General features: G+C 35.0%; 1 protein-coding gene across 8 annotated transcripts in view; it reads left to right on the plus strand.

The window, feature by feature from the left end:
* Positions 1–18,172, plus strand: part of stac (C2 and C2B_Munc13-like domain-containing protein staccato) — a 37,949-nt gene extending 19,777 nt beyond the window's left edge. For 4 of the 8 annotated variants that reach the window (XM_074138050.1, XM_074138053.1, XM_074138054.1 and 1 more), the window contains exons 2-24: positions 217–397; positions 5,610–5,771; positions 5,889–5,955; positions 7,007–7,118; positions 7,262–7,399; positions 7,830–7,874; positions 8,118–8,277; positions 8,533–8,706; positions 9,241–9,462; positions 9,539–9,660; positions 9,901–10,047; positions 10,586–10,723; positions 12,369–12,420; positions 12,501–12,667; positions 12,808–13,024; positions 13,146–13,220; positions 13,554–13,658; positions 13,758–13,973; positions 15,252–15,461; positions 16,694–16,997; positions 17,191–17,314; positions 17,452–17,651; positions 17,939–18,172. In XM_074138050.1, coding sequence (XP_073994151.1) covers positions 217–397; positions 5,610–5,771; positions 5,889–5,955; positions 7,007–7,118; positions 7,262–7,399; positions 7,830–7,874; positions 8,118–8,277; positions 8,533–8,706; positions 9,241–9,462; positions 9,539–9,660; positions 9,901–10,047; positions 10,586–10,723; positions 12,369–12,420; positions 12,501–12,667; positions 12,808–13,024; positions 13,146–13,220; positions 13,554–13,658; positions 13,758–13,973; positions 15,252–15,461; positions 16,694–16,997; positions 17,191–17,314; positions 17,452–17,651; positions 17,939–18,063 — 3,463 coding nt within the window. In that variant the 3' untranslated portion in view covers positions 18,064–18,172. Of the gene's footprint in view, positions 1–216; positions 398–1,164; positions 1,416–5,609; positions 5,772–5,888; positions 5,956–7,006; positions 7,119–7,261; positions 7,400–7,829; positions 7,875–8,117; positions 8,278–8,532; positions 8,707–9,240; positions 9,463–9,538; positions 9,661–9,900; positions 10,048–10,585; positions 10,724–12,368; positions 12,421–12,500; positions 12,668–12,807; positions 13,025–13,145; positions 13,221–13,553; positions 13,659–13,757; positions 13,974–15,251; positions 15,462–16,693; positions 16,998–17,190; positions 17,315–17,451; positions 17,652–17,938 lie in introns of those variants that run through there. The other 4 variants (XM_074138055.1, XM_074138057.1, XM_074138056.1 and 1 more) reach the window with 2 other exon arrangements.
* The last annotated feature ends 223 nt before the right edge of the window (positions 18,173–18,395 follow it).

An 18,395-nucleotide genomic window follows, 5' to 3' on the forward strand; every position in this document is an offset into this window, starting at 1 on the left:
GGCAAGATGACTGTTCTAAATATTCAGGAAGACCAAAATCGCATCAGTGTTTGTGCCGATCACAAAATGAATTAGTTAAATGCCTCTAAAACTAAAGCCATGCCGTCGGTACCAAATCTTTGGTCAAATCACTTCCATATCACCCTCTACGCCTGAATAAAATAGGCATTGCTTTACTTTTTTATTAATCACTTTTTAATTGCTTTAATGTTTTAGAATTCAAGAAATAGATAATGGATTCTTCGAAAGATTTGGTACCTTACTCAAGGATCAAAACGCAAAAGATATATCCGAACCAGAGGATGATAATCTGTCCGACGAGAGTGAGATTGAAGAGGAAAAGGAAATCGTGGATTCGGAACGTGAGGAGATCATCTCGAATTTGATTGGTATCAATGTAAGTGTAATACCTGTTACCTATAAAACAACAGTCTCACAACTTTACAGTTAGCATGAGTGAATATCTCAAGTTCAGAGAAAAGCGATGCATCCATTTTTCGGGAACTTCCGATAAATTCAAGTAACTATACTGCAAATCTGCACCTCTGGCTAACCGATTTTCTTCAAAATCGCAATATTAAGAAAGCTTTTACTATCTTTATTTAGTACCGAAACTACAATATAAATTATTCTGAAGTGAATCACATTAGAAACATGTTTAAAATTGCACTTAAGATTGCCAGAGAACCCCAAAAATCAATTTGTCTTGAAAATGATCGGCCATTATGTGGGAAAACTGTAGTACGGTAATCTTCAGGATCTCCCACTTACAAGCCACGCTTCATAGCCATTCCATCATCATCTTAAAAATTTACAAAATTATTTACAAAATCATAGACGCCATTCTATAGGACGTCTATAAAAACTGGAAATAGTGGCCACTTCCAGTTGGTGAAATCGCCCATAACCTTATTGTCCAGTCTACCTGGTCTACCTAATAGAAATATCAAATTTGAACTTTTAAGATTTTCCGTTTTTGAGGTGTGCTCACACACGCACACAGAAATACACATTAAGTTCATTTTTATTTTTACTTTTGCTAAGGCCCAAAAGCGCATGCGAGCCTCAAGCGGACTAGATATTGTGCCAAATTATTTTGGCCAGATCAGTTCAGAGCTTGTAGTATAGTAAAAGGTGCTTTCAAAATCACAATTTGGCACACTACCGAAAATGCCCTTAAAAATTTTATGTGTCTGAGTTTGAATAAATAGTTTCTTATTAGAAAAAACTTTCTGTGATAATTAAAATGTGATATGTGTTAGTTATATTTATATGTGGGTATATATATTTATTTTTATTTCAAAGAAAAAATGCAGCGTCGAACTCGAAGCCGTTCTTATGGTAGTTTAAATTTTCGTGGCGTCAAAAAGGCAGAATTACAGCGTCAAACTTCAATATTGTTGCAGACTATGACAGTAATTTTATTTTATTTTGTTGGTATAAAAGTTTAATATGTCTCTGCTGTGATTAAATTGCAAAATAATAATAATAATAATATTAACTTTTTTTGAATCTCAAAACATTAGGTGAAAAAACAATTTCAACAAAATTTGTTGAACACCCAGCGCTAATTCCACTCAATTAGGCCGATTCTATTTAATACGAATTATCTTGAAAACTTAAAATTCTATCAAAGTTATTTATGTGGATCTGCGGGTGGTTGATTTGTGCATTGTTCTAACTTGGGGTAGTTTGAAGGTTCGCATAAGCAGGGAGAACAAGGTACCTGTTGCAGAGAAATGCAAAGTTTTGAATTTTACTTAAAAAAAAAAAAAAAAAAAAAAAAAAAAAAAAGGACACATGACTTTCTGTTAATTACATTCTGCTATTCTCTAAATTCTGACTCGCCAATGTTCTTCTAATTCCGAACGTTTGAGTCATATTTATTTCTCACTTTAGAAGGAATCTACCCACAACCTCTCGCACAATAACCCTTAATTGAATTTCTAGCAAAAATGTTTCCGGCATAAGTTGTGCATATGTGTATGTGTCTGTTTAATCAGGAGACATATTTAAATAAAATTATAGGAGTCGTTTATGAGGAAATCTTAAAATACCGAAAATTCCAAAATGGGCCGACCATTATCATTAATTTGGAAATTCAGTCAAACATATGATTCTTATTAAAATTATGCAGATGGCGAGAGGGTAAAAATAAACAGCAATGACATTTTAAATGAAAGCCTAATCGCCTTTCTTGCAGTATTGATCCAGCAACTGTCCAGTAACGCGTGGTGTCCAGTACCGTGTACTCCTGTACTCTACCATCTAAGCGAAGTCCACTTTTTTTTATATTGCTCTTCTATTATTAATAATTTCAAAGTTTAATTTTACTAGTAAATGTTTACAATAAAGTTTACAACGAGCTTTACAATAATGGATGAGACTTTTACTGTAGTATTTTTTAGTCCTTCTATGCGCAGAAATTAAAAAAAAATATGATTTACATCTTAGATTAAAAGTAAATTATAATAATAATTTTACAAATGACGAATAAAGCTTTAGAGAGAACTAAGAGATTTTTGTGAAGTACAAAACCATATACCTAAATCATTTTTGAAACGTAAACAACTGCTAACAAGAAGATATTGCAATTTCTGTAGAACTATCCACGATCAACTTATTTACCTTTATTCTCGAATGCATTTAGAAGAATATTTCAAGATTTTAAACTGTAAAGAATTGTCTCTTGCTGATGTAGAAAATTTCCGTTATTTATAATGCAGCAACTGTTACTCAACGTGCTGTATTTGCATGTAATTATGGTAGACTGAAATTAGTGCCCATAAATATAACATTGTAAAAATAGACAAAAATGATGTTTATTTGGTTCAAACTGAGATTTTCTTTTTTTTCTTTTTTTTTAATGAAGAATGCGGAGAGCGGTTATAGAAACCAGCAAACCAGCTTTCCTCATCTTGATGAATCGTGAAAAGCGAGCCAAACTTAAAAGTTTCTCACTAGGTTGAAATTCGCATTAATAGTTCAGTAAAGTTTGCAATTTCCAAAGTTTATTTAAATACTTTAAACTCAACCTGAAAATTTAAATTTTGTAAACAACAACTAGCGTATTATACTCAAATATTTGAAATATTTTGCCGAGGATGTTCATGTTAGGGTGCTAACATGAATGGTGGTTTAGTACGAAGTAATCATAATGCTCTGGCAAAAAGAAGTTTTGCTATCGTGTTCTTTCGAAATTGGGTTTCCATTGGAAATACATTGTTTTGAACTGAAATGATGCCTCTAATTTACCTCATTGTACTCATGTGTACTCATTACCACCTGCATTACTTATGGCAACCACTATCTTGCCTCTAAATTCCAACATTATGATGTAGTTGAATTTTTGATATTGTCTTATGTGTCCACAACTTCAGTATGCTGTTCTTGTCGTGTCACTGCATTCTACGTCATGTTCTGGAGTATGCATTGCGAAAATAATCAGGGGACACGTGCGAATGCTTTTACCACACTACTCATGCTTGTTAACCGTTGTTTGCTAACTCTCTCTGACTCTTGATGAATCCCTTCACGATGGCCAGAAGAAATCAGATGCATATATCAGGTTTCTTTCAGTAACTGGTGCAAGTGAATCGCGAAGTGTAGAGAGGTTACCTCCTGTACATGGATCACCTTATCTTTGACAATTGCTGCGCCAATCCATCACGAAACATGTTCAAATAAGTTTTCCCATTTACTTCTCCCTAGAAGAAGAAGGTCTAGTAAAGTGCAAATTACATTAAAGTGAAATAGTGCAGATCTTGTAAGCTACCTTTTGTTTTCAGTTATACGTGGAATAGCCTAAACTACAATATACAGTGACTCCCATTAATATTGGGACACCTATTACAAAATGATTTAAAAGGAAAATGAAAACAACATACAAAAGTTTGGATTTTTTTTTTTTAAATAACATTAGCAACATCTGTAGAAATTATATATAAGTATAAATCAATGAAATTCCAAACTGTTAGGTAGCACTTTTTGAAAAAGTGTAAAATAAGGCTCTCAAAAATATTGGGACACCAGAAGTGCTAGTGTTTAAACGTTCAATATTAAAATCTCATACTATTTAATATTTGGTTGGTAATAATTTAATAATTGCTTTTTGACTTAAAACAGCCCTCAAACGATCAGGCATGGATGAAACAAGTTGTTTGGTTAATTCAGGTGGTGTTTTTTTCCCATTCTTCCAGGAAACATCGTTTTAATTCATTTTTGTTAGATATTACTCGTTTGCTTAAAGCACTAGCTAAATATTGCCATAATTGTTCAATGGGATTAGGATCTGGTGACTGCGGAGAGGTTTGGAAAACTTTTCGGCAATTATATAACAGTCACTGACGTATCACCCAAGCCGTAGGTTTGGGGTCGTTATCTTGGTAGAATTTAAAAGACCCTAAAATACCCAATTTTTTGGCACTTTTTCCAAATTATTTTTTAATATATTACTATAAACTATTTTGTCCAACATTCCATCAATAAACACTAATTCTCCAAATCCTGATGCGGACATCCAGCCCCAAACCATAACTGACCCACCTCCACCCGGAGGTGGAGCTTTAAAACCCTTTAATGTTGGCTGTAAATTCTTCTTTTCGAGCTCAGCATTCGCTTTCCTCCAGCCCATAACCCATCCATCTGACTGAAAAACGTTAAATTTTGATTCATCGCTAGAATATATCATTCCAAAAGTCACTATTTCCATTAAAACATTTTTCGGCAAATTTCACTCTCTTAACACGATTTATCTAACTGACAAAAGGATTCTTCCAGGCTATTCTACCATGATAGTCGAGTTTTCTTAGCACTCTCCGAACAGTTTCTGCCCCTTTTTTGCTTTCTAAACATGTCAAAAATTTCACATTGAAGTTTTGGAGCACTAAGTCGGTGATCTTTTTTAATTCTTTTAATATATAACGCTGCTCTCTCTCAGAGAGCAGTTGAGGACGGCCTTTTTGTGGGGTTGAAACAATTCTTTTTTGTTTTTGGTAACGCTGAATGATGTTCCACGCATTAGATTTTTTAGGTCCGATCAGTTTTTCTGTCCCTCTAACACTTTTTTTTTGTCTTTGTGCATAGAAATTACAATTTTTCTTTGTTCAATCGTTGTATTTGTATTTTTGCGCGACATGTTACACCTGGCTTGATTTATATAAACTAATTTAATTATTAATTTCATATTGAATATATGCTTAAGGTAAATATTTACAAATTGTATAAATATTCGGGCAAAACCTTGGACAAACTATAAATTATAATAGTGTCCCAATATTTATGAGAGGTAGAATTTGCACTTATTATAATATATATATTTTTTAATCTACCAAAACATTTTTATGTAATTATTTAAATAGTTTTTATTTAATTAATAGTAATTATAAAATGAAATGAATTTATAAAAATTTGAATAAATGGGTGCCACTTTTAATTTTCGTCAATTTTTAACTTCTGTATGTACTGTCCCAATATTAATGGGAGTCACTGTATCTCCAATTTGAACGTCCTCTAACTTTTCATGTATCACCATTACTCTATAAAACCAACATTTGTTCAGTAAATATAGGGCACATCAAGTATTTTGTTTAATTTAGATTATCTTTCAGATTGACGAACTCTATGCGGAAGTCTTGTACGAAATATTACATATTATCGGAACGGATGCGAATAATGAGAACAAAGACGAACTTTTTACCTACCTCAAGGAAACTTTCAAGATTGATGATGAGAAACATGAAGAATTTTTCAAGTTAGTAAAGGAAAAGGAGGTAGGTATTATATAATAGTAGTGTGGGTTTTTGCTAAACCCTAAAGCAGTTCTAAACCACAGGTGTTCTGATATTGTGAGATGCAAGAAGTAAAGTGGTTTCTTGAATTACTTGCAGGCACCAAACATTTTATTGAATGTGGAAGTTATACAAGGCAAAGATCTGGCACCTAAAGACGCTAACGGTAAGGAAATTCGGTATTTTAAGTTTAAAATATTTTAGGCTTATTGATTAGCGTAGCAGATTGTTTGGAATCCTCGTAAAAAAAACCATGGCTAAAAGAGGAGTTGTAAGGTCCCCTTAAGTCCACAAAATATTTTTTTTAAATTGGACTGTATCCAATCAATAGCTCCTATGCGAAATAGTAAAGCTATAATTGTCAGATTTTATATTTACGAACTAATTTTCTAAGGTAGGAACCAGCCACCTAAATCGCACATTCCTCTGCCTAATAACAGATACGAAATACTCATAGATTATCCAACGCTAGGCCAAAAATGTTAAGGAATGGATTTTGAGAAGGACATTGAATTTGAGTAAATAAGTCATTTGATAAATAATCAATAAAACAATATTGAATGAAATCTCAAGATGTTCATATATAAATGTTCATATATAGTAATAATAATAATAATATTTTTTATTATAATGAAATTAAATTACACAAAATAGAATACAACTAAATAAAACATATCAGAGGAGTTGAATCAAAAAATAATAGAACGAAATAGAAAAAAATAAATGAATGAAAATAAAAAGGAGGCTTTGAACTAAAAACAATATAAATGCACAATAAAAACAGTGTAAAATTAAAAATTGAATTCTAAAATTAAATTATATCTGTATGACCAAGCCAATTTACAATATTGTATTAACAGATAAAAGTTAGCGCCATTTAAGTATTTTATAAGCTGTTCTTTAGAAAGGCTGGTTTGTTTAAAAAATTTGAACCTTATTTCACCCAGGATGGTACAGATCGCCAGAAAGTGAAGTATATTCTCCTGCTCGGATCTATTACATAGTGAACAAATTGCAGAATTGGAATAGCGTTTGTAATTTAAATTTAGCAGCTCTCCCCTAGCCCTTAAAATCCAACTTATACCTGTTATTTTAAACCTTTGATCTAAGTAATTTATATCATAATAATTTTAATATGTAATCTCTGCTCTCATTACTTCTCCAGGACTGCAACTTGATCATAATATGTCTTTCCTAAATTCTGTTTTTGTCCTCAGGATTGAGCGATCCATTCTGCACGCTGTACCTGAGCAATGTTTCTACACATCGCTACAATACGTCTGTGAAATCTGAAACTCTAAATCCTACATGGGAAGAACACTTTTCATTGTAAGTTGTATTTTTATGTAGGTGTAGGAGACGGAATTATGGTTTTGTGAATTGTAGTTATATATTTTTTTAAATTAAATTGTTATACATGGAGAATATAACACGATACGTAGACTTAGAGTGCATAGTCATGAAATTGCTAGGAGCATTGTTCGCGCTGCCGGCAGAATGGTGGGGGCCTGGAGAGTGGTGTGTGCGTGGGTGTGTGTCTATGTGAAGAACCCTGACGGAAACTTCAAGATTTTGGCGAGGAATGGTCGAGCTGCAGGTGTTGGCGGCGGGTAAGCCAAATCACTCTATGGTCTTTGGGGTTACCACTCTCTGGTCCCGGTCGGCAGGGTGACGGGCGGCAAGGAGCCTGGGAGGACTTTGATTTTAGTAGTTATTTTCATGATTATTAGTTAAGGGTTTGTATGATTATCGATAGAAGTAGTATTTTCATTATTCTTTAGTTAAGGGTGCATACGATTATCCATAGAAGTAGTTAATTGCATTATTATTTAGTTTAGGGATTATATGATTATCTAATAAAGTGTTTAAGTGTCGACCAGGTTTTTTTTTCTTTTTAAATTGAAACCCCTAAAGTCTAGGAGGGCGAAGCATTACATAGGTATAAGTCGAGCTTCTTATTTCTTTGACTCAGGTACAAGATATGAAGAATAAAACATAAAAATATGAACAATAATTCTGAAACATACTTTCTATTTACAGACCAGTAGAAAACACTGCAGAGGATGTGCTGATATTCGAAGTGTGGTAAGTTAAGTAATCAATATATACTTGACATCCAGGAGTATGCCTCGGTTGGATATGTGAGGCCAAATTTCTGGCTAAATTTGCTGTTATGGACCATTTCGTGGAGCATTTATTTATTATTGACCTCTAATCACGTCGATTATGGAAGCTTCATTCCCAACTGAGCTCACTCTGGATGCTGGTGTAAAATGGTTCTGGCTGGTGTAAAATGGAAGAATTCTACTTCAACAAATTCATCCACAGGGACTTTGACCCAGCTGAAACTGTGAGGGAGAAGATCACAAAAATCACCGAAGTCAAAGGCGTCAAAGGATTGAGAAAGCTGATGAAGGAAATTGCAGTTACAGCGTCCACTGGAAAGCATGACAACGAAATCATCGGCACAGTCAAGATACCGTTGAAGGTTGGTCGTGATGTGCAGTATTAAGCTTGTGGGACTGGGCCCGAATATTTGAACCCTAGCCACAGTGCATATTAGTTTGTCGAGTAGTGTTGCTTTTTCTAAACTTAACTTGGTGCTTTCATTACTTTGGCCTGAGCACTTCTCAGTACTGTAATTCGGGCACAAATCTATGAGTGTGGTGTTATGGTATTCTATACGTGGATGAGGTTTGAGGTATTTATGAGGCAACAAATTGATTGTTTACATCTGTTTCAGTCAGTACCCTCATCTGGACATGTTAAGTGGTACAGTCTGGAAAAGAAATCGAGAAACCGCGGTGCTGTGAAGCTGAAATTAGCGTTCAGCTCGGAAAAGAACTCCCAGGTTGCGGCTCAGGAGCATCGGCACCTCCTGAGGTTCATACTCTTGCAGGAAATGGAACATAACAAGGTAAATCTATATCTTTGTAAACTACCTCTGTAAATTATCTCTGTAAATTCAATTTTTCTAGAATGGTTCCTCAATCACTGGTCTATGTACTGGTGCTAGTCTGCAGAAAAATATCTTGAATTTGTAATAGTGAAAGAGTTGAAAAAATCTGTCTTTCTGTTTTAGAGGTCTAATTAACATCGCTGTTCTCGTAACACTGGTTATCTCGCTGCTCTGGTTATTATTGTGGTGTAAAGAAATAGTAGCAAAGACTAGGTTTTTAAGCATGATGGTGACTTTTACTTCAAAATATTGAATTCGCCAACTTTTTTTTTGTAACCTTCTTATCTTAAATGAGTAATTTAATTACTGATTCAACTCTTTGTAAGGACTTGAAGTCCGAAAATTATAAATAATATTTCTGTTTTAATATTTATGGACTGGTTTCTGATTTTTTTTTCATAATTCGGTTCTACGGAGACAGATAAGTTGGGGGACACGGTTTTGCTAATAAAACCATAATCTGGTTCATGAAAAGCCTGTTACTTTTTTCAGCCTGATTTTCCAAAATGGAATGGAAAGTTTACCGGTCCAGCTGAGATAATACTCAGACAGCATGCAACCCAATGCGGCTTGAGACTAGCGGACGAAAAGATGGCCGAATGGGTCGAATTCATCAGACTGCATCAGAGCCAGCCATTAAATTTCCAATTATTTGCAACTATTATTGCAGCAATCAAAGATGCACTGTCGAACGGACTCTACTCAGAAGATGAGGTATGTAGCGCAGCTGAAATTGCAATATGATTGCATTCGAAATTTAATAATTTCTTAATTTTATTCTCTATTATAGGTGCGCCTTTTCTGGGACGGTGTGAAAAAATTGCTACCGTCGATCTTCCAAAAATTAAGAAAGATTAGAAAAACTGTTGGAGGGGATAAAACACAACTCTGTGAATTGGACGCAATGCTCAGGTACTGATTAACTATGCTCGAGTTACAGTTCTAAGAAATACTGATTATATATTGCCAAAAGCTTCAAATTAAGTTATTAACTATTTGATAGACGAACTGGCACTAAATGGATGTTACTAAAATACTCTAACCTAGCTATAACTTCACTCATTGAATGCACTTTGATTATGCCACAATTGCAAACTGCTTCTTTGATTTTGCGTTATTTTTTTTAAAAAATATTTATTTAATTAATTACAGGATAATATCCACTGTCACCAGCTTAGATTCAGATCAGACCGACCTTTTTCCTCAAGCGATTTACGCCTGGTTACAATGCCCAAATTTATGCCAAAATGATGCTTTAGCAAATTTGAAATTGGCGATTAGACAATCAACTGATGAATGGTTAGTTCAGTTTTCGATTTTATAAAATTGCTGAGTTTAAATGTTGATTCAGAAGTATAAAAAAAATTCGGTGTGAACTCACATAAATATTCTCTTACAACAGTTTATGTGATTAAATTTTCTGAGGTGCCAATGACCGCAGACGTTGACACGCTTTTTTTTTTTATCTCGAAACAGCACCTTAATTGGTGCACCTTTAAACGCTCTTCCTGAAAAAGACTTACCGCACCTTGCCTTGAACCGCCTGTCACGTTGGCAACTTATTAAAACTTTTTCAAATATGTGCATTAACTTCTGTTAACATTTTTAAATAAATTCATTTATCATAAATGAATGTAGAGTTATCGTCAAAACCTGTTTATTTTATAAATTGACGAATTTGTGATATAATGAAAGTTACTAAATATTTTTTTAAAAAATTTAAGTTAAACTGTGTAAGTTGTGGTGAGAGAAAATCGTAATTTTACACAATAGAGCTAGTTTTTATTTGAATCATTGAAAACAACATCAATCTAAAAAAGGAATTTGAATCTTACAGGTTCCAACAGATCGTAGAGAATAATCGCGCAACAAATGCCAATCAAGAAAATCGCCTTCAACAAGCGATTAAAATCACCAACTTAGTACGCAACGATTTACAGAAGAGTATAGAACTGTATGATATGATATTCTACATGTGAGTATATTGTATTGCAACTTTGTTCTTTCTGTAAATGTGGTTTCTAATCTCACATACAATGTGTGACCAAGTACTGAAGTGCGAAGAGAGTGAACACTCTAACAAATAAACTCAACTATTTTGATGGATATTGCCTGAACTGGTCTACAAGAGTTAATATTGTAGGTTGATCATATGCTATGGTCCAGAGCAATATGAACTCTCTATCTCTACTAACTAATGAACTCAACCACTTTGAGAAACATTAAACTAAAAACTGGGATCTGAAGCTCTCTTAAAACAATATACTGTATTGCAGAGCTATTGTTACTCTAAACTTCCGCTACCCCGGCGTAGCTTCAGTGGAGACGGGGTGGGCCGAGGTGTAGGCACCAGAGATAAATAAATAAAAAAAATAAAATAAAGTGGATAAAAATTGGAAATATATTTATATATACCTGCGTTGTGTTTGGGCGCCACGCCGTTTTAACATGAACTTCCGTAGTAAACGGCGAAACCTACGGGGGAAGGGGGAACAGGAAGAAAATCAAAGAAAAGGCAAGTAGGAGTATATAATGCGTATAATAAAAATTATTAAGCACAAAGAAACAGAAATAATGGCAAATGCAGCCTAGTTTACTTGTTAAGTTTGAACGTTACGCTAATTACCTTAATTACGGAAGCTTCCTTACACAGACAAAAAAACTAGAACTTATATAAAAGCTGAATGTTAACACAAAAATACTATTAACACTTTTCAAAATGAAAACCTTAATACCACAAAGAAAAATTAATTACATGCAACAAAAGAAAGAATCGAAATAGTAAAACTAGTAACTACTAAAAGAAAAGGTAAAGTTCTTTGATTATCCAAACAGAGCCTGTCAGAAGACGCTTCTCCGGGAAACAGTTTGAATCAAAACGGGACTTACCCCAGGCCTGGTTGTTGTTCTTTTTGTGTAATTCATAGAGTGATATTTACAGACGTGACCGCTGTCTTCTTTCTTCGGGATCCCCACGACGCTGTTCCAGAGCTTTTTCCAGCGCAGTCCTCCTCGCACTTTCTTCTTCCCTTTTCACCCTTTTATTTTGTAGCGTACAATCCCTGCTCAGGGGTATATTACCACGGCACTACCCCTACCACTGGTAACTCACCCGCTACAAAATTTTCCCTAATTTCCTAATAAGGAAAAATTAGGTATACTAATCCGGCCTAGCTGTAGAAAAAGGAAAATCCGGTCCTTCACACCGCACGCTAGCTCTCACACTGTCCTCCTAGCCCTCTCCTTTCCAGAACTTCCCTAATTTCCCAACCAGGAAAATTAGAGGTCCAAATCCGGCCTAGCCGCAGGAAAAGGTGACCATGTGCCTCGCACCGAGCTCCAGCGCTCACTGACCCTCACACCTCTTAACTATGCGCCGCTCTGCTATTTTTGTTTTCCTTCGTCAGCAGTCCGAAGTACACCTTCACTCTATTCTATTGTTTTGTGCATAAAACTACGTATTTCTTATACTAGGCATGCATTTGCTTTATAGATTAAATTATTTAAAATTAAAATTATAACTAAATTTTGTTACCCGAATTTTATTCGGTAACACTATGTGCGATCAACTACTAACTCTAACTAGAATGACTAAACATATACTATTTTCTTGTTTTCAGCACTACTAAAATCCAATATTCCATGGATTTGTACAGAGTATTCGACGGAAAGGTTGGTGTGCAAATTTTCAATTTAGGCAAAATTAGTAACTTATAAAACAAGATATTCATATGGAATTTCTTATTTTCCAGATCTGTGAATTAACGAAACCACTAGTTGGGGAAATCTGTTCGAATTTGAAACCTCTCAAATTTAAAGGCAATTTACTGGATATTGATAAGAACAACGCCGACTACGAAAATCTAACAATTGGTACATCCTTGTTTGAATTGTATTTAGCTTTGCAGAAGCTGTTAGTGTAAGTGTCTCTGTAGATTAAATTAGTTTAGTTTATATCCTGGATTAGCACTCACCCATCTTCTTGAGATTGAGTCGGTTTCAACTTTTTGTGTTAAGCTATTACTACTAGCCGCATACTAATTTCAGGATTGATTACAGTTTGGGTCGTGGAATATTTCCAATGGACATAGAAAGCTTCCAGATCAGTAAGTACCATATATGGTTCCATCTGGGCGTAGCTCATTGGCTTGATATAGCTATGTATAAAGCTATGCAACGGATTGAAAAAGCTGTAGATTTGGATGAGCTAATTCCTGTGGACGCCAGTGTCAAATATTCCTCATCAGCTGTAGATACCTTATCCATTTTCTACCAAGTAAGTTTTTCCATAAGTTTGTAAGTGTTCATATTATTTATCATTTTCCAGTAGTTTACAGTGAAAAATGTAAATCGTAATGGTGTAGATGTCCTAATTCTGGTTCTAAACGATTTTTTAGATCAAGGTATTCTGGAAGCAGTTGTCTTGGCCAGATATTGAAGGCGCTTTTACTTTTGTTGCGAAAATTATGGACGTAAGTTGGTATCATTGTTTAAATTTATGAAATATAATCATAATGAAATATGAAGCATAATCTCTTGAAAAGTGGTGGGCCGAGAATTATAGTTCAGTCATAGCGCATCTTCTAGACTTAATTTGTGGCCTTTACCATCCTGAGAACTTTTCAGTACTGATAGTTTAGTCTAGTATGTGTGTCATTGTCATACAGTATAGCATAAATTGGGTTCATAGTTTTCACTAGTATTTAAGCCTAGCCTTGGCGTACTAAGTTTGTCTATCACACATTGCACCTTCTAATATTAAATTTGAGATGTACTTTTAATATTTTCTTGGATGTTTTTTGCAGGATATATGCAGATGTTCAGTACATTATGCGGATAAAATGGGTGACAAAGTGGCAACAATGGGCGATTCGAATGCTTATGGAAAACAATTTGAAGTGACTAACGAGGTATGTACTATCTTGGAGTTCAACCTATTTTTGTCGTTACAGACAAATTAAATGATGTGCTCCTTGATTAACCACTTCCTCTTTTGGTTTTATGTTTAGTGGTGTTTGGCCATAAACAACATAGACTACGTGAGGCAGTCTATTGAGCCGTTTGTCAACGAGCTTGGACTGGATGATATAGTCCAGAAATTGTCTGCAGTGAACACGGAAACTGCAGCTGATCATTGTAAACAAACGTTATTATTAGTGATTGATAATGCTGTAGACACCGTCAAGAATAAGATCATAGACTTGTTGGATATGGTTGCTATTAAGGTGAGTCCTAGGATGTGCGCTGAATTATGAGTTAAATTTATTTCTTAGTTAATAGTTAATTGCGCCATTATTAGGGTGGATGGTTATCCCTTTATATTCTACTCAGGGAATCTACGATATCAAACTAATTGTTAATTATATAGCATCAGTAATATTAGGTTTTACTCGGTAGTTTTAAACTTTCTATTATATTTAAACAAATTTCACAAGAAGATTTTGATAAAGTTTGGCAGGAAGTTAGGGCTTTTCATGATTACATAGCGGACAAAGTTCAAGGCTGTTTATCTCATAACGGTTACCTTTAGCGTAGTTAACACACCAGTTATCTGAAGCCATTCTAATTTGACTGATCACCCTGGTAATTTCAATGGAACATTGAGCCTCAGATATGAATTAAAATTGTGCTTGTTAGCTATCAGACTATATACGGAACTATACGTAGAATTATTAATTCTAACCAAATCGTCAGTAATTAAATGTTGTTTCAGGTCGCACTGTATTTTTTCTTTAAATTTGTCAATTAAACTGGCATCCTGTTCATACCACAACCATTCATTACCGAAGTTGAAAAAATAATTCTTGATCTGGGATACCCCTTTATATTTTGCAATGTTAGCATTTGAACTGTCCAATTGTAATAATTTATTATAACAAAGTTTCGGTAGCCTGTCTCTACGAATACCTAACAGCTTGATTAACCAATTTAGCGCACGTTTAAAAACAAAATACTTTAATTTGACTCTTTCAGTCTCTATTCTGACCATATAACCTCCAGTATTACGTTGCCAAAAAAAACAAACAAACAATGATTTGATGAGCTTTGCCTGTACCAATTCAATCTGTTCAGTATACCTAAGTGCCCAGATTTTACTACCATAAAGCAGTACAGAACGAATGCAGTTATCAAAAACCTTTTGTTTGCAAGCCCAAGGGGCTAATTTAGATCCAGAAAAAATACTTTTATTAGCCGATATTGCTACTGACCATACCAAGTTAAATTAAAGCATCCCGACTTAGGAAACAAAATACCCAGGTATTTAAAGGTATTCTTTGCCTCATAATTACTTCTATTTTTTTTTATTAAGTTTTTCTTTAACTGCCGGCCTTCGGGCCCGGGACCTCCGCGTGGGAATCCAATACGCTAACCTCATAGCTAACCCTGCTTTTACTTTCAGGGATTTTGTGTGATTGTGAAGTGTTATCGCAGTGAACCTATGTTTTATGGGTGAAATTAAAAAAAAAAAAGGTAAAGACTTCAAATTTTATATTTCTTTACAGATGGCTCCAGTTGCGAAACGTTTCCTCTTGGAAGGTGCTGAGATACTGAATCAGGACAATAATCATATTGAACGATTGATGCAATATTTAGACAGCAATTTGATTACATTACATTCCCAATTAAACAATGACAATTTTGAAAGGATATTGACAATACTTTGGGACAAAGTATATGATATATTGACCCAAGTGGTAAATGATAGTTTAGAGGTAAGTAAAAGATTTTTGTCTGGGCTGAAACTAAACATTTTTTAAGGGCGTTAAGGGCATTCTTTTACGGAGTGTTCCCAAATCACAAACAAACCATTTGTCCGTTTAGTGCAGCACAGAACAGTGTGCGCTAACTAAAGAAACGAATCTCCACTAACTCTAAAAACTCAACTTGAAGAAAATCACCTGAGGTGGGCTTAACTCACTTTTAAAGAATGATGAAATTTAGAAGATGGTCTCAAAAAAAATGAGCTGGAGTTGAGCTGACTAATAAACTCAACCAGTTTGACGGGCATTGCCTTAATGTACTTTTGTAAAGGGCTGCGAAAGTGATCTCTATTCTCAGTAAAACTTGCGACCATATTTAATTAGAATTGTATATCTGAGCTGATTCACACATTCTTCTAACGGCTTTCATATGCCGAGTGGTGGAGGATTATACCCTCTCTTGGAGAAGTGGGAAGTGGTAAGTTAGGATCTTTAGGGAGCGGTCATCTTAATCAGCCCCTCTCCACTCTCTTTCTGGAGAAAGAGAGTGTCTGGGTGGTCACCAGATGTTAGGGTGAGATATTTCCTCCCTGGGGAATTCCGGGTGAGATTTGGTGCCAGAGAATGGTTATCCCAAACTTCCAACTCCACAATCCCTAGGAATTTCCTTAGAGAACCTAGATGTTCACCAGGGTGAAAGGGGTGTATTCCCTTTTTAGAATACTCTCACTTTTAATTTGGGACTAATTTTGAAATATCTGATGACGGCTTGCAGGCAGGGCTGCATGGATATTGTACCTGACTACCGGCTTTCCTCTCTTTCTAGAACTTCTGATGAGAGCTTGGTTCCCTTTTGATCTGGAGAAGCCATCCTTAGAACATCTAGGGCGTAGTTGGTTGGAGAGCCCCCCCCCCCCACGAATCCTAGAGAGCTTGGGTACTTAACAGGTGTTAGAAGGAAATATATCCTCGAATCCCCTTGATTCCAAGATACCTTCAGAATAATTAGTAATGGCAATGGGAAAGGGTTGAGTTTGACTCCCATTTCTCCTCCTTGGAATTTTCTAGAGTACTTGGATATATAGTTTCATCACCGGGAGTGCTACAAGGTCACGTGCAGAATACGTCTTTCATAGGCTTTGAAGGTGGTCTTATTCAAACCTCAAAACATGTGACCATATTTTAAAGTCCTGAGCAGTATGAGCTCAATAACTCTCCTGAGTTTTATTTTTTATGCTTTACAGAAACGTCGGCCACCTAATTTTTTTGAGAATCTCAGCAATACACTCAGTATTTTAGTGGGATTCTTCAAACAAAGTGAAAATGTCGAGAACAATGACTCGTATAAGAAGATCAAACATATTCTCGAACTGCACGGCATGGGCACTGAAGAACTGATACACAAATATTATTTAGACCGGCTTTTGGAACAGAACTCGCCAATGAGTCCAACTTATGGCATGCTGACAATTCGTATGCAGTTCGTGCATTACATGTTACGAATTGAAATATTAAATGCAAGGAATTTATTGCCGCATGATTCCAATGGTAAGATATCAGTTTTTATCACTTCTTTGTGTCACTTTAAGCTCAGTACTAAATAATGGTCCCAAGCTGATTTACCAGTCTTGTTGGTCTGTTCGCTTTGTAACGTAGACTAAAAATCAGCCTTAGTAGCAAACCATTCTCCATAGGTTGTTTTCTCTAAACTAAAATCATGGTTTCACCTTTATATATATAGGTTCCTGCGATCCATTTGTGAAGATGCATTTGCTACCGGAAGAGAAATTCACCAGCGTTGTCAAACCTAAGACGAAAATCCACAAGAAGAATTTGTTTCCGTTATTTGATGAAACCTTTACAATGTAAATATGTCTACATTACTCTAGCTTACACTCTAGAGAAAGCAAAGTCGCATTAATAGGGAGAGCCGCAGAGCTGGTTCAGCCTGTGGGTTCTTGTAGCGTGAGCATTTACTAATCCGATTGCCTTATGATTGCAGCCAGTTATCCAAAGATCAATACGAATTACCGAACGGCATCCTACATCTCATAGTCAAGGACGAGGACTTCCTTGGTATGTCTAGCCAATTCGTAGCTGAAGCATTCGTACTACTATCAGAAATACCACGCACTACCATGGAGACCTCGTTGCACGAAATGGCTCAAGTGCATTTGAAATTGACGAAACCCACTAATCAAGGTAGGTATTCAATCTTACTATCTGTGCTATATTAAGAGCTAGTGGATGTATTTTATTGAATATTGTATTTCTCTTGTCGATGAATTTTCTGCATTCCATGAAAAAAATGTTCCAGTCACCAAACGCCTCACGTGCGTTGCATAATAGCGATTATTTCTTAAAATAATTAAGGGTAGCTACAAGAACTCAGTAGAATGTAAATTTACCATTTATAAAATATTTAATGGAACGAAAACAAGCCTTTAAAAGACCCTGAGAAAATGACGAATGTTTCTTCTCTGTTCCAGACACGAATATTATTAAGGTGCTCGAACATCGTCAGGGTGAGAAACTAGCTAAAGATTTCATCAAGAAACTGAAAACCAAAATGGTTGTACCTAGTAACAATGTGGAAACCCATAACGGAAACTGAATATTATATCTTTCTTAAATTCGATTATATTTTTCTTAAATTCGATTATATTTTACTGTGTCAGATATTGTAAATAACAATTGTAATATAACATTTTATAATATTGTAACTGGTGAAGTTGAATCCATCTTGGAATGTGTGAGTCGAGTAGTATCAATTTGGCTTCTTCTGTAATATTAAGTTCATGCAGACGCATTATCCACATTATTCACAAAAAACACGAGTTTTTAGAGTACACTTCCTTCATCAACTTTTAGCTCTTCCTAAACTATATGAGGTAAATTACTCTTAACGTAAACAACCAAATTGTTTGGAAAGCAGACTCTCGGTCA

Source organism: Rhodnius prolixus, unplaced genomic scaffold (genome assembly GCF_049639745.1).
Source record: "Rhodnius prolixus isolate KJV_2025 unplaced genomic scaffold, Rpr scaffold_11, whole genome shotgun sequence".
In the NCBI taxonomy this organism is placed as follows: domain Eukaryota; kingdom Metazoa; phylum Arthropoda; class Insecta; order Hemiptera; family Reduviidae; genus Rhodnius; species Rhodnius prolixus.